General features: G+C 41.5%; 1 protein-coding gene across 2 annotated transcripts in view; it reads left to right on the top strand.

Moving 5' to 3' along the window:
* MFSD12 (major facilitator superfamily domain containing 12) overlaps positions 1-15,636 on the top strand; it is a 117,288-nt gene that overhangs the window by 94,534 nt on the left and 7,118 nt on the right. The window contains exon 10 of one of the 2 annotated variants that reach the window (XM_069741986.1): positions 4,594-5,058. The exons of the other annotated variant lie outside the window; for it this stretch is intronic. Within the exon in view, the coding sequence (XP_069598087.1) occupies positions 4,594-4,625 (32 nt within the window). The 3' untranslated portion in view covers positions 4,626-5,058. Of the gene's footprint in view, positions 1-4,593; positions 5,059-15,636 lie in introns of those variants that run through there. 2 annotated transcript variants of the gene reach the window in all.

Here is a 15,636-nt window from a genome sequence, read left to right as displayed (position 1 = left end):
CCGCAAAAAATAGAGCGGGCCAAACCCCGTCTCGTTATATTCAACCCACCAGTTACACCAGAATACATATATGCCTCTCAGACAAAGTTGTGCATATCAGCATATGTTATGCATGGGTACGTTTGTTTAGAGCATTTTAGTTTATACTCATCTGTGGGACCGTATCTGTCAGCGGTGCCTTCCCAGAGTATTCGGGATCTGGAAGCGGATCATGCTATTCTGTCCAGCGATCCCTTTTAGTGCCTATGTCTCCCGACGCGTTTCCTCTTTTGATTCATCAGGGGAATGATGACGCATGTACGAGCATTGCTAGAGCACCTGTCTCTTCACCTGTCTTAAATAGAATCCATGTGTCTTAGTGCAGCGTGCTTCCGGACGCCGGTAAATCATTTCCGGCTCTTATTGCCCGTGTGCTGCACGGCGTGTGAGACACCGCTTTCCTGTGCATGTCAGAACTACGTGCTTCCGGTCGCCGGCAATTCATTTCCGGCCATACGAACGCACGCTGTATGCGGTGTGTTTAACCGTGCCACATAACGCTGCAATGCCAGGGTGGGCGGATGTTTGGGAGTGCACCCGACATTTCCGGTAACTACAATTACACCGTACCCTGGCCCGTAAACGTCACTGCCAACTCTGCGATCACATGATCAGAGCCGGAGTTTGAATTATGCATATGAGCTCCCGATTGGTCGGACCAGCTCAAAATACAAAACACCTACGTAAGTACATATCAGTACATAACAGTAGATGCTGTCCTTTCAGCGGACGTAATGTGCAGATTTTCACAGCCCACACCCTTCCCATACCAAAAAGGAGCAACGGCTCTTAGTGTCTCAATATCCACTTAGTGCATTCACGCAAATGTTAAATTTATGCCTTTAAAGGAGAATTGATGTTATAGTAATAAAATAGGTAAATAATAGGGATCCCTAAAAGACCGAAAAATGGACAAAAAGCTAAAAAAAAAAGGAAGAAAACGCACGGGACAGAATGGACCCTCCCCCCTCACAACCGACCAAGGAAGGACAGTAAAGGGTGACACTACAGGCTACCCCTGTTATCCCCTAACTAGAAATGACCTGCCTGACGCGGAGGTTGGCACCCTAATAACCTGCGCAGAGGCGCCCCCACTCGACGACGGCTGTCCCTATTCTAGAATCCCTGTTACGCATCTACGATTACAGGAAGGAAGAAAAGTTAAGTTGCTAGTTAAGGCCCATTGGGCTCTGAGTTTGTAATCGAAAAATCCACATGCATTCTCTCTGCAAAATGCATTTATCCCAATCGCCTCCTCTCTGTGGCTGGGCGATCTTATCAATCCCCATAAATTTCACTCCTCTCAGGTCGTCGTTGTGAAATCTGTTGATGTGATTCGCCACAGGGGTGTCTTATTGATGGTATCCCTATGATGCTCTCCAACCCTTCTTCTTAATTCTCTGCTAGTCTTCCCTATATATTCAATACCACAAACACAGGTCATCTTGTAAACTACCCCCCTGGTTTTACAGTTGATAAACTGGTGTATGACGAAGCTCTTTCCTGTAACGCTGCTCGTGAATTCTTTCCCTTGACTGATAGAGCCACAGTATTTACAGTTTCCACATCTATAGCAGCCCTTAGGTTGACCACCTAGCCAGGTGGGGTTATGGGTCCGTGCAGAAGGGGGGGTAAAATGGCTGTGGACAACCCTGTCCTTGATTGAAAGTCCTTTTTTAAAAGTTAATTTGGGGTGACATTGTGACCAGGTTACTGAGATCATCGTCCATCAGCAAAATGGACCAATGTCGCTGCAGAATGTCCCTCAGATCTCTTGCTCCGTTGGTGTATTTTGTGATGAACCTAATTAGGCTCCCCTCCTCCCGTTTTTCAGCCGGGCTCAGTAGATCTCTCCTATCTCTCGATGAAGCGGAGATATACGCGTCTCTCAGGATATTGTCAGGATATCCCCGCTCGTGAAAACGCTTACGGAGATCATCTGCCTGCTTCTTATATGTCAATGAGTCTGAGCAATTCCTACGGGTCCGCAGATACTGACCCTTAGGAATACCTCTTCTAAGGGGGCGTGGGTGGTTTGACTCCCACCTCAGAAGGGCATTGGATGCAGTCGGCTTCCTGTATGTGCTTGTAATCAGCTGGCCGTCCTTACCCCTCTCAATCAGTACATCTAGGAAAGGTAGCTTATGGAAACTTAATTCAGAAGAAGGCTTCCGTACTTTTGTCATGGGTCTAAATGTGAACGATCTGGGCCTACGATTTACCTCTGAATTAAGTGGGAGTCAAACCACCCACGCCCCCTTAGAAGAGGCATCCCTAAGGGTCTGTATCTGCGGACCCGTAGGAATTGCTCAAACTCATTGACATATAAGAAGCAGGCAGATGATCTCTGTAAGCGTTTTCATGAAATCCCGTATCCACTATGCATTAAGACTCATGCGGCAGACCCACGTAAACGGACATGCGGCGCGTCTTTTCAGAACGCAGCATCTCCTTACAACGTGGCGACGCATCAAAAAAAACCATGAAAAACGCAGGTGACCTGCCAGTGACCTCGGGTGCAGATTTGGTGTCTGCGTCAAATCTTGATGCAATCCTGAACGTGGACACATACCCTTGAAGTCATTATACAGGAAAATGTGTTTTGTTTTCTGTAAACTAATTTCTCCTTTTTTTTTTTTTTTTTTTTTTTTTTTTTTTTTTTTTTTAATACGGTCAGTCCCTTTTTAAAGTTGAGTAAAAGTGACACCATTGTTCTTATCAGTGATCTGGGAATTGGAGATGCTTCCAGGGGTCTTCCCCCATGCTGTTCTCCATCCATTCAGCACTTTTTCAATCCATTTCAACATTTCCACTGCCTCCCCTCCCCAAACCTCTTTGTACGGTCTGCCGGAAAAATGCTTGGATTTCCCACTGACTCCCATTATACTTGTTACTTCAAACTAGCACCCGAGCATTAGGAATTGCTCAGATTGATTAAATAGCATCCAAGTATTTTTAATGCTCTCATCTCTACGTACCATTGCTGCAGCCACACAAAATCCCAAGAGATAAGGGGGTCTCCAAACCAGCAGGGCTGTGGAGTTGGAACGCCAAACCTCTGACTCCTGAATTTCCCTGACCTCCGACCCCACAGCACTGGTCACTACTGAGCAGGAACATAAAGTGAGGCACAGATTCATCTCACCTCCGACCCCACAGCACTGATCACTACTGAGCCTGTACATAAAGGGCAGCACAGATTCATCTCACCTCCAACTCCACAGCACTGATCACTACTGAGCCTGTACATAAAGTGCAGCACAGATTCATCTCACCTCCGACCCCACAGCACTGGTCACTACTGAGCCTGTACATAAAGGGCAGCACAGATTCATCTCACCTCCGACCCCACAGCACTGGTCACTACTGAGCCTGTACATAAAGGGCAGCACAGATTCATCTCACCTCCGACCCCACAGCACTGGTCACTACTGAGCCTGTACATAAAGGTCAGCACAGATTCATCTCACCTCCGACCCCACAGCACTGGTCACTACTGAGCCTGTACATAAAGGGCAGCACAGATTCATCTCTACTATTATCTGAGATCCCTAGATCAGTAACATAACAGACATTTATCGGACATTTCCTAGCTTTTCAAATTCTTATGAAAACCTTTACATACTGCAGTGAGCTACCTAATTTATATATTTTTGGAGTCTGTTCATTTTATTCTGACTCCACCTAAATGGCTACAAACTTGGACTACAAGACTCAGGCTCCAGAGCCCAGCAAACTAGGTGTTATTGTGGAATGTGGTGAACTATTGGATTTCAAGGGGTTCCTATAGTTTTCTTGTGGGCACACACATTTTCCTGTTTTTCTGCTCCTGGTGTATGCAATATTCCAATTCCTAAGCTGATGGCTTTTTTGTACTGTGATGTGGCTCGTACAAAGGCTTTTTTGCGACTGCTGTGCATTGAATGTATTGCTTTTCAAGAGCAGTTGGTGTTTGTTGCTGTCAGCATTTTTGTAAAGTTGTGCTTGACTTGTCTTGAAGTTTGTCTAATAATGCAGCACAATTGTGACTCTGTCATTTGGCCGACAATCGTTTTTGTGGCTGCTTTCCTGGTAACACAGCAAAATGGTGTCAGAGCTGCAATATTCTAATAAACATTACTTATTCGCACTAGAGTACATACTTGATACAGTGGAATAAGTATTTGATTAGCTGGGCACACTTATAAAAACGTGCCCAAAGTTGTCAATTGGTTATTTTAGACTATTTTCCCCTTAGTATGTATCACATGTGGTAACTAACATCGCCTTCATAGGACATTAATGGAGAGTGTAAGGTGCAAGCATAAGCTATATTAAGCCCCACATGACTTTGGGAGACGAAATGTAGAGGTGCAAAGTTCTGTCTGGCCTCTGCTGCTAGCTTAGAAATCACCTTTTTAAGAATTTGACATATAAAAAGGTCAGAGTTTGATTAAAACTTGATTTGAATTATTTTTCTAAGTGTTCCCATTATGTACGTCATTGCTGTGTAGTTGTTGAGTACGGCTCCATACGCATGATGTTCCTTTTTAATGAGTTTCTTTGTATTTCTAGGGTATGAGAAAGGAAAGCGCACACGGATCTGATCTGCTACGACTTCCAAAGTTTTTAATATTTGAGAGCCAAGTGGCTCATTTTATAAAATATATATATTTTTTACTTGCATTTTGATGCTTAATCTTTTGAGTCTTCTTCTTCGCTCATAGTTTGCCAACTTGAGATGGCAGCACAAAAACCACTCAACACTGCAGGCCTTGTGCATGATATTGTGGAGCCAAAGTATATAAATTGGTAAAATGACAGCTGTAATCGGAGCCGTCATTGGCAGTCGGACATATGGCCAGATTATGCTTTTCAGTTTGTTACACCATGCTCATACCTCCAAAAGTGTTTCTGTATGCCTCTAAATATTGCACACAGGGTGGATAAAAATCAATGTTTTTTTTTTAAAAAAAAATCAAAAAAATCGGATTTTTTTTTATTTAAATCGGATTTTTTTCAATAAACTGCTTTTTGAGGAAAATATTTTACCATCCAAAGGTTCTTCCATCATGAGATAAAGCTGAGTTGTTTAACTCAGTAGAATAAAGGCTGTATATGTGTAACATTCACAATGCCATGCTCTTCCAGAGGTTTCTGTAGGATTCTCCTATATTATCACAGATGCTCGCTTTGCTTACGCAGTTCTCAAAACTGAATTTGACTCCGCAGAGTTCCCAGCCTCTTCTTCATTGCAAAAATGTTACAACATGAACAGAGTTGAGAAAAAGACCTTAATCCTATTGTTCTACAAACCTATGAATACAGAATCAACCCCTTCAGTGCCAAGTCCAAAAAGTTAAACAATATGTTTCTGATTGTTTGGAGTGGAATAGATCTGCACAACACAAGAAGAATGTGAATCTAAGTGTGAGGAGGAGGAAGGGCAAGCAGACAAGAAAATGAAAGTGAAACTTTGAGCACAATACTGCAGCATAGCCACAGACAGACAAGTCTGGATCTGTTTGTGTGTACGATCTGAGGTTTATTACATTCTTTCCTTATAATGGCAGCAGGCCGTAAAAGAGACCCAGTTTGGGAATGTGTCATCTTCATCACCGCACTTCTCATGATGTTGCCTCATTCGCGCCACCAGGCCTTGCATCTTTGTTGCATCGTTTGCATTTTGCACGCATGCCTGCCTTACCGATAGGCGAAGGAGCTTCATTAACCCTCCGTCACATACAACTGATCTGACAGGTGCTTCTCTTTTACTTTCATTTCTCCTTCCTCACCAGATTGTGAGGAAACCCCCTCCCTCCAGGTAGTCTCCTGTCTCTTGAAGGTCTGTGAAACCTGATATCACAGTTGGATTTCAGAGCTTCAGGGGAGAGGATATAGCTGCACAGATCTCTCAGGCTCATTGTATGTGAATACGTCACATTCAGTAAGGTTGGTATTTTATGTTTTTATTCATCACAATAGTTTATTTAGCTTGTTTTATGAATGTACAGCACAAAATGTGAGGATATTTCATAGAAATAAGGGAGATTTTATAAAAGAAAGTGTGCTGCTCAGGCATATACAGTAGTTCCCTAACATATTCCTTCTCTTGCTTCAGATTATCTGCTGAAATGGAGAGGAAAATGTACAATTTATCCAAACAACTTGATGTTGAGGAAGTAACAAACATGCTGTTAGATGATAGAGACCTCACACTGAATGAGGATTTAGGAGAGGAAAGTGAGATTGATTCTCATGATGAGGTGGAAGAATGTGTCCTGGATTCTGAAACAGAGCAAGATGGTGACAGTGGTGAGGATGAAGAAGTTGGATCATATTATATTGGAAAAGATAAAAATACTAAATGGAACAAGAAGCCATTCCAGAAAAAACGTAGGGAACCTTTAAACATTATTACTCACCTTCCTGCAGTAATAGGAACTGCACGTAATGCAAAAACTGCAGTTGAATGCTGGAACAGTATATTTACAGATGACATTCTGGACTCTATTGTCACATATACCAACCAATATATAGACATTATAAAGGACAAGTACATCTGCAACAGAACCATCAAGCCCACAGATGAAATAGAACTGCGTGCTTTTTTTGGATTACTGTACCTTGCAGGAGCTTATAGGGCAAATAGACAAAGTTTGGAGGAACTTTGGGGTAAAGATGGGGATGGAGTTGAAAAATTTAGCCTTGTTATGTCCATAAACAGATTCAAGATTCTAATTCGTTGCCTTCGGTTTGACGACAGAACTACCCGAACCGAACGCAAAACACATGACCAACTTGCTCCAATTCGTGATATATTTCAAAGATTTGTTGTAACCTGTAAACAAAGTTATTACCCTGGAGAGAATCTCACTATTGACGAAATGCTCCCTGGTTTTCGTGGTAGATGTGCCTTTCGTCAATATATTCCATCAAAGCCAAACAAATATGGAATAAAAATGTATGCCCTTGTTGATGCCAGTAAGACCTACACTTACAACCTGGAAGTTTATGCAGGAAAACAACCAGAAGGTCCTTACTGTGTGAGCAATAAACCCATTGATGTTGTAAAAAGACTGGCTGAACCCTTATTTGGATCGGGTCGCAATATTACAGCTGACAATTGGTTTACAAGTTGTGATCTGATTGATTATCTGAAAATTCAGAAGCTGTCATATGTGGGAACTGTAAGAAAAAACAAAAGGGAATTGCCGCCACAGTTTGTAAGTGTGAAAGAGAGACAACAGTACAGCAGTATGTTTGCATTCCATAATGGAAAGGCTTTAGTTTCCTATGTACCACATGCCAAAAAAATCGTACTTCTTCTATCAACACTTCATGATGATGCTGCCATCGATCCTGGGACTGGGGCAGAAAAAAAAACGGAGATAATTACATTTTACAATGCCACCAAAGGGGGTGTGGATACAGCAGATCAGATGTGCTCCACTTTCAACGTCAGCAGAAACATCAAACGCTGGCCAATGGTCATATTTTTTGCTATGTTGAATTTGGGTGGTATAAATTCACAAGTAATTTATCTTGAAAACAATCTTGAACCACTCCGTAGACGATTGTATCTGAAAAAATTGGCCCATGAACTAGTACTTGGAAAGCTACGCAGGAGAAGCGTGAAAACAATCGGTATCCCCTCTCGCCTTCAAGTTCAGCTCAAAAGGTTCCGCCCAGAAGATGATGGTGAAAAGTCACCATCTGCACCACCTCACAAAAGGAGATGCACCACCTGCCAAACGGAAAGCGGAACCAGAAGGCTTTCAAATTATGAATGTCTCAAATGTCATAAAGCAATTTGCCTGACACATGCAAAAATGGTGTGTAATTCTTGCTATTTGCTCTGCAAGTGTGACTTTTCTGGGGAAACCTCAGCATCTACTTCTGATTGAATGTTTTTAATAGTACTTAAGGTACCTTAAAATTAAGTTTGTGTTCAAAAATTTTCTTTGTACATTTTTTTGAGAGAGTCGAACTGGGGACTATTTGGCGGGAGTTTTGAAAAGTTTGTATTTCATAGTTATTAGTTTTATGTTAAGTAAATGTTTTTTTTTGCAACTGATTATGTGTAGTCTCTTTTATTACATCCCTATGAAGGTCACTGATCACTTTTAGAGCACTGAAATTGCAAACATTAGATATTATAGGTATTTTTCCAGCAGGCGCCTGACAGGCACATTGTATGTGAACTCGTTAGTCTGAATATTGTATGTGACGGAGGGTTAAAATATTCCCAAACTGGGTCTCTTTTACGGCCTGCTTCCATTATAAGGAAAGAATGTAATAAACCTCAGATCGTACACACAAACAGATCCAGACTTGTCTGCCTGTGGCTATGCTGCAGTATTGTGCTCAAAGTTTCACTTTCATTTTCTTGTCTGCTTGCCCTTCCTCCTCCTCACACTTAGATTCACATTCTTCTTGTGTTGTGCAGATCTATTCCACTCCAAACAATCAGAAACATATTGTTTAACTTTTTGGACTTGGCACTGAAGGGGTTGATTCTGTATTCATAGGTTTGTAGAACAATAGGATTAAGGTCTTTTTCTCAACTCTGTTCATGTTGTAACATTTTTGCCGTGAAGAAGAGGCTGGGACCTCTGCGGAGTCAAATTCAGTTAGGTAGAAACTTTGATTTAAATCAAGCCTTACTGACTAGTGATTTAAATCGTGATTTAAATCAGTTAGATTTAAATCAAATCCACCCTGATTGCACAGCACTTGTATATGTTCTCTAAGGGTGCTTTCTTCTAGAATTTTATTTACCTTTTGTATGAAAGTATAATAAAACGAGACTTTAATAACGGCAGTAGTAGTTTGTGCCCGTCTGGTGGGACAAGCTGTGTGCAGGTTGCCACTACTAGACAAGGTGCAAGTCTCCTTGATGGCTTTCAGCTTGGCCTCTTCTCACTGCATTGGAGGCTTTGTCTTGGGTCTCCTTTGCAGAGTCCATCATAAATGGCAGACCAAAAAAGGACACTTGTGATAGTCCATGAAGTTTCTCAATTATAGGTGATCTGTCTGTTGGGCATTACTGGTGTCAATCATGAGACCGACTGACCCAGCGCTGCCGTCATCTTCATATATCATTGATGGGAGCAAACTTGACAAATGGGATGCACAAATGTGAATACTGGCATGGCAGGAGAGATGACTATTATTTATTATTATTATTATTATTATTATTATATATTTTTTTTTAAGTCTAAACACTTATTATACAAGGGGATACAAATATTTATCCCTAAAGTAGTAATTCTGGATCCTCTTTTCCTAGCACTTGCTGTAGTGTAGGAAGCTACACGGTGTAGGACCTTATTATATGGAGGGGGTTGGGGGAGAGACCCTAAATCTCCAGATGTTGGCCAGCTCAGCATCTCCCCTGTATAGGTTTCCATGGCAGTAAACTGGGGTGACTTGGTTTCAGTTGGATGTCAGCACATCGTCAATAGAAAAGCGCCAAATACAACAAAAGGGATTCATTTAGCTTTATTATGCTTTTAAACCTGTCGGGAGATTGCTCTAAAAAAGTGTAATTTTTTTTTTATGTAGTCCCGTTGCAGTACTCTAATTTACAAATTGGTGTATCAAAACCTGCAATTGCTGAAGATCAGACCTTTTGGATGTGCTTCTTGTGCTGGTAAATTTATTTTCCTAGATTCCAGACCCAATAATGCTCAGTCATTTTACAGACCGGGCTGAAGCGTTAACAATAGGACATGTTCTGAGTTTTACGGACTGGACAGATGGATCCAGTTTTTTGTTGTTTTTTTTTTTTTTTGGGGGGGGGGGGAGTTTATATAGATCAATGAAACGCTATGTGTCTGATGCATGTAGCATGTGCAGTCCTTTTTAGTGCAAAGTCATCTGGAATAAAAGGTCATGGGTGCATTCAGTTGTACATAGTTGCTGCACATGTTGATTTGGGTCTGAAATTAATGGTTTTAATTATCCAGAGTAAGAATTAGGTGCAGAAGTTGTATTTTTTTTCTATGTATTGCACCACATGACCTTGTGCAGTGAGCCTTGGACATATTGTCACATTAGCACAAATTAAAAATGCTCTGACTGTCTTGTGATTATCTTATGTGGTTTCTTTATCTCACACTGATGCTTTGTGATAAGGTTTACACAGTGTAGTGTGCACCTTGTGATGTTTTATTACAGTTTTCAAATACTTAAGGCTGTTTTCTGAATGGCTGCGCAGCATTCATCTAAAGGGATTATGCAGGCTTTTTTTCCCAACAGGCAGATGGATGCTACTTGCCTGTTCAGTGCTTATGTCTACCAGCACAGAGCAGTCACAGACCGCTTCTGCCAGCGATTCAGAGGTGACTTCTCTTCTGTTTTGTTGGACAGGGCGTGACTGCCTACATCATACTGCTTCACAGCCAATTCCCCGCTGCCTAACTTTGGGTAGGTGGCTCCCCAAACTGCATAACCTCTGCCATCACTCCCCATCGACCGAATAGCTCCAAAAAAGAGTTGCTCTGAACTGAATCGTCAGTGACCACTTTGTGCCAGGTAGATGGCCATTTCCGGCCTGTTATTTATCTCCCATTTACTGGGAGAAGTGTCCAATTGGCATTTTATGCCACCAGTATACATTGGTGTTTGTTTTTTTGACACATGACCACATTTCAGATATATTTATGGTAAGTGCGTTTGCATAAGGCCATCCTGGAGCTCTGTAAATCCTTTTGAGTTGTAGATTCTTAATATGGTATCAATAGACTTCTATGAAGTTCTACTAGATCTCCTATATGCCTCTGGTTTCATTACATACAAAAAAGTGGGCAATGCTCCATAAGCTCCACAGCTTTTCACTGGCTTTCTCTCCTTCCCTGTCCAATATCCACAATAAGGGTTGGAGTTTTAAATTCCACAACTTTTCAGTATATACAGTCTCACTCACTTGCTGCCTTCAATCAATTCCATTAGTGCAGGTGGCCGTAGACTCTCACCAGAGAATTGGGCTGATTACGCAGCTATTTTTCCTTACACCACCCCTCGTCGGACCAACCACCACTGTCCAAAGGGGATAAAAAAATCAGACGTCCATGGCCCCTTAGAGTAATATTCGCCCTAGTGGGATCTGATGTCTTGTCAGATCAAATACTACAATGTGCATAAGCCCTTAATGTTTAGACACACACACTCACTCACTCATCAGTGTACCTACTGTAACCTTCTCTGGTATCCAGCGCTGACCTGCTTGTCTTCTCAGGGATATCGCTGCTCTTCGCTCTACAGGTCACTTTATGGTCTGTGCGTGAGTCAGAAGTCTTTCTATAATGCAAGTCTGTAGAGCCTTGCTTTGGTGCTCCATAGGTGTACATTGTAAAAGCCACGTCTGGGTCACGTGGCGTGGAGGGTGATCCAGAAGACTCTGCAGAGCGGTGACATCACTGAGAAGCGGACGGCGCAGGATCCCAAAGAAGGTGGCAGTAGGTGAGTATATTAACCCACTGCTAAATGCAGAAATATTCAGATATGGCAAAAACTTCCTGGGAGCGTTTCTTTAAGATTGCCACATCCAGTAGGTGTTCGTTCAATTCCACTTCCTCTCTTCAGGGGCTATTGCTTTAGTAGTATGTGTTCTTTTTTATTATTGATCTGAATCTTTAGAATTATATAGTCTTTGCTTTTAATTTGTCGTTTGTTATTTTTTAATTTTTAAAATTGTGAAATAAAGAAATATATAGGGCAAATTTTATCAGTTTTGGATGAGAACGTTCACGTACATAAAACAAAACCTGCATTCAAAATGCCTAAAAGCTCCGAACAGAAGTTAATGTGATATTTACCCAATCGCTTAGAAATGTATCCGTACGGATTTCTCTTCCTGGTGAGCCGGTGATAGAATTTTGTATAGAGTAGTTACCGGTAGTCTGTGGCGCAGAGCTGCAGTGTGGAAGGGGTGGACACTGCAATCTGTAGTCAGTGGTGGTCTTCCAATCTGTGCTGTAGCTGTAGATCACAGCACTACCCTAATGGAGCTAAAGAAGCATTCAAGCAGCATCCAGGCCAAGGCACTAAAGAGAACAGAGCAGGTAAGCATCTAGAGATCCTGACTTGCCTATATTTTTAGCTTTACAACTGGAAACCTTCTCTGAACGAAGTCTTCTGATTTCTGAAACCCTTGTTTCCTGGCAAATGTGTGAATGTCTTATTACTCTTCCTCCCTGCTCCCAGTGTCTTTTGTCTATAGCACGAACATCACGTCAACCATATACTGTAGCCAATAACTGAACTCATTGAGCTCACTGTTTTCAGTTTTGATGTTATGTCGACAGTCCTGCAACCAATCGTGATCTCAGCGGCTTGAGCCGTCTACTTGGGTGGAGCTCCTGAGCTTGGTAATTGGCTGCAGCATTGTATCTGTGTTTTGTTTTTTACCGCTGGAGTGGTGGTTCTGATCCAGCGGCCCTGACCCAACTCTTGTACTCACCTTCCTGTCTTCACCATTTTATCACCGCCGCTCCTGTCTGTCTCTGGCAGTTTTGTGACCTGCTGGATCATTCCAGTCTTTCATGGAGTGAGCCAAAGTTCACAACTCATTACATGTCTGAGAGCCTAGTTCTGGCTCTCGTAGCCTTGCATTGAGCTCTTGTGACGGAACTTCCTGCCAATCAGATGTTGCGGCCTCAAGATGGCTTGGCCCTGAAAAAAGGGGAGATGCAGGAGGGTAACTATAAGACCAGGGGCAGGGACCTTGCTCTAGATGCAGCACTCCAGCACCTGAAAGAGCAGACTGGGGGGAATCAGTGGTGGTGTTTTAATCGGAACTTGCCACTCTCTTCATGCTGCCAAAGCATCAGGCAGCATGAATCCGAGCCTAGCTGCATCGCACATGTACTATGATACTTTTTTTTTTTTTTTTTAATACTTTGCAAAAATTACATTTTAGTGTGACCAACTTTGTAGCAGCTACCTTTCTAGATTCATTCAATAAACTATATTAAGAAAACATTTAAAAAGTGCATAGCTGAATAAAATATCTAACAAAACATACTGTGCGATATATGAAAGGTCCAAGATGAGCCAAAGTATACCAATATATATTAAACAATAGATTAATATTACTAGAGTTATTGCTACAAAAGGCCAAGAAGGGCTGCCACAAGAGAAGAAGGTAAGTGGCGACCTCGTGTATTATCACAGGGATAAGTCATCAGCTAATGGCATGTCTTTTATGGCCACAATCAGACATGCTAATTAGCTCATGAATTAATCCCATTCGTGTCAGTTACCACTTGCCTTCTCTGTTTGCGTGTGTTCAAGAAAATCGGCAATATAGGAAATGTCTAAGATAAGCCAATTAAACTATACCAAAGAAATTATAAAAAAAAATTTAAAAAATTGATTATATACAGGTTGGACCAAAAGTAGATTGACCGAAAATAACATTTATTTTGATTTATATATAAAACACAAGCATAACATTGACAATTAAATTTTATTCTGAACAATAATACAAAAGCCCTTAAATTTAATCAACGCAGGTCAAACTGTTTCCATCACAATTTGCACAGCTTTGAAGTCTGCGTCTTACGCTTCGACAAACATTTTTGCACAAGTCTCTTTGGGCATTAATTTCTTGAAATGCATCTCTTATGTAATTTTAATATGGCCAGATAATTTGAAAGAAGCTTCATCACTCCACATAATGTTCTCACTAAATTGCAGCCACCTGTCTGGATCATCCTCCAATAAACCATGAATTAGACGTGGACGATAAGCTTTCCACCCAATAGATTTCAGGATTCGCATGATGGAACCTCGTGAAAATCCCAATTATAAAGAGACTCTTCTGGTGGACTTTTTGGACTCTGAACAAATGTTTAAGCAACAAGTTGTTTATTTTCTGTACAGGCTGTTTTTGGAACATTAAGGATTGAGTCCGTGGCATTGGATTTGTCACGAATGCGGTAAATTGTTTGTCTCTTGGGGGCTTGAGTACAAAATGTTTCAACCCAATTGGCTCTAACTGTTTCAGCATTTTGAGATTTCCAATACGCTTTTAAAATAAATTTTCTTTGATCTGTATGTAAATTATTTGCCATTATGGGTTATCTGAATTATCTGAAAAGAAAACAGATTTGTGGGAGATTTATCTGAAAACTGGATCTGTGAAACTGACTCAGTTGCCCTTAGCAACCAATCAGATTCCACCTTTCATTTTCCAAAGAGTCTGTGAAGAATGAAAAATGGAATCTGATTGGTTGCTAAGGGCAACTGAGTCAGTTTCACTTTATACCATGCTTGATAAATCTCCCCCTTCAAAACCCTATTACACATGCTGTCCACCTACTTTTGGAGATATATATTCGAGTATAAACCGACACACACACACCCCCCTGCCCCCCCCCCCCAAATTTGCCACAAAAAATGGGAAAGCTTGATGACTCGAGTATAAGCCTAGGGTGGAAAAAGCAGCAGCTACTGGTAAATTTCAAAAATAAAAATGGATACCAATAAAAGTAAAATTTATTGAGACATCAGTAGCTTAAGTGTTTTTTGGGCTCCCTTGAATCAGAAGCCCCATATAATATAGTAACATAGTAACATAGTTAGTAAGGCCGAAAAAAGACATTTGTCCATCCAGTTCAGCCTATATTCCATCATAATAAATACCCAGATCTACGTCCTTCTACAGAACCTAATAATTGTATGATACAATATTGTTCTGCTCCAGGAAGACATCCAGGCCTCTCTTGAACCCCTCGACTGAGTTCGCCATCACCACCTCCTCAGGCAAGCAATTCCAGATTCTCACTGCCCTAACAGTAAAGAATCCTCTTCTATGTTGGTGGAAAAACCTTCTCTCCTCCAGACGCAAAGAATGCCCCCTTGTGCCCGTCACCTTCCTTGGTATAAACAGATCCTCAGCGAGATATTTGTATTGTCCCCTTATATACTTATACATGGTTATTAGATCGCCCCTCAGTCGTCTTTTTTCTAGACTAAATAATCCTAATTTCGCTAATCTATCTGGGTATTGTAGTTCTCCCATCCCCTTTATTAATTTTGTTGCCCTCCTTTGTACTCTCTAGTTCCATTATATCCTTCCTGAGCACCGGTGCCCAAAACTGGACACAGTACTCCATGTGCGGTCTAACTAGGGATTTGTACAGAGGCAGTATAATGCTCTCATCATGTGTATCCAGACCTCTTTTAATGCACCCCATGATCCTGTTTGCCTTGGCAGCTGCTGCCTGGCACTGGCTGCTCCAGGTAAGTTTATCATTAACTAGGATCCCCAAGTCCTTCTCCCTGTCAGATTTACCCAGTGGTTTCCCGTTCAGTGTGTAATGGTGATATTGATTCCCTCTTCCCATGTGTATAACCTTACATTTATCATTGTTAAACCTCATCTGCCACCTTTCAGCCCAAGTTTCCAACTTATCCAGATCCATCTGTAGCAGAATACTATCTTCTCTTGTATTAACTGCTTTACATAGTTTTGTATCATCTGCAAATATCGATATTTTACTGTGTAAACCTTCTACCAGATCATTAATGAATATGTTGAAGAGAACAGGTCCCAATACTGACCCCTGCGGTACCCCACTGGTCACAGCGACCCAGTTAGAGACTATA

Source organism: Ranitomeya imitator, chromosome 1, assembly GCF_032444005.1.
Source record: "Ranitomeya imitator isolate aRanImi1 chromosome 1, aRanImi1.pri, whole genome shotgun sequence".
Lineage (NCBI taxonomy): Eukaryota > Metazoa > Chordata > Amphibia > Anura > Dendrobatidae > Ranitomeya > Ranitomeya imitator.
Note: the sequence above shows the minus strand (reverse complement) of the source record. Positions and strands in the feature narration are given on the sequence as shown.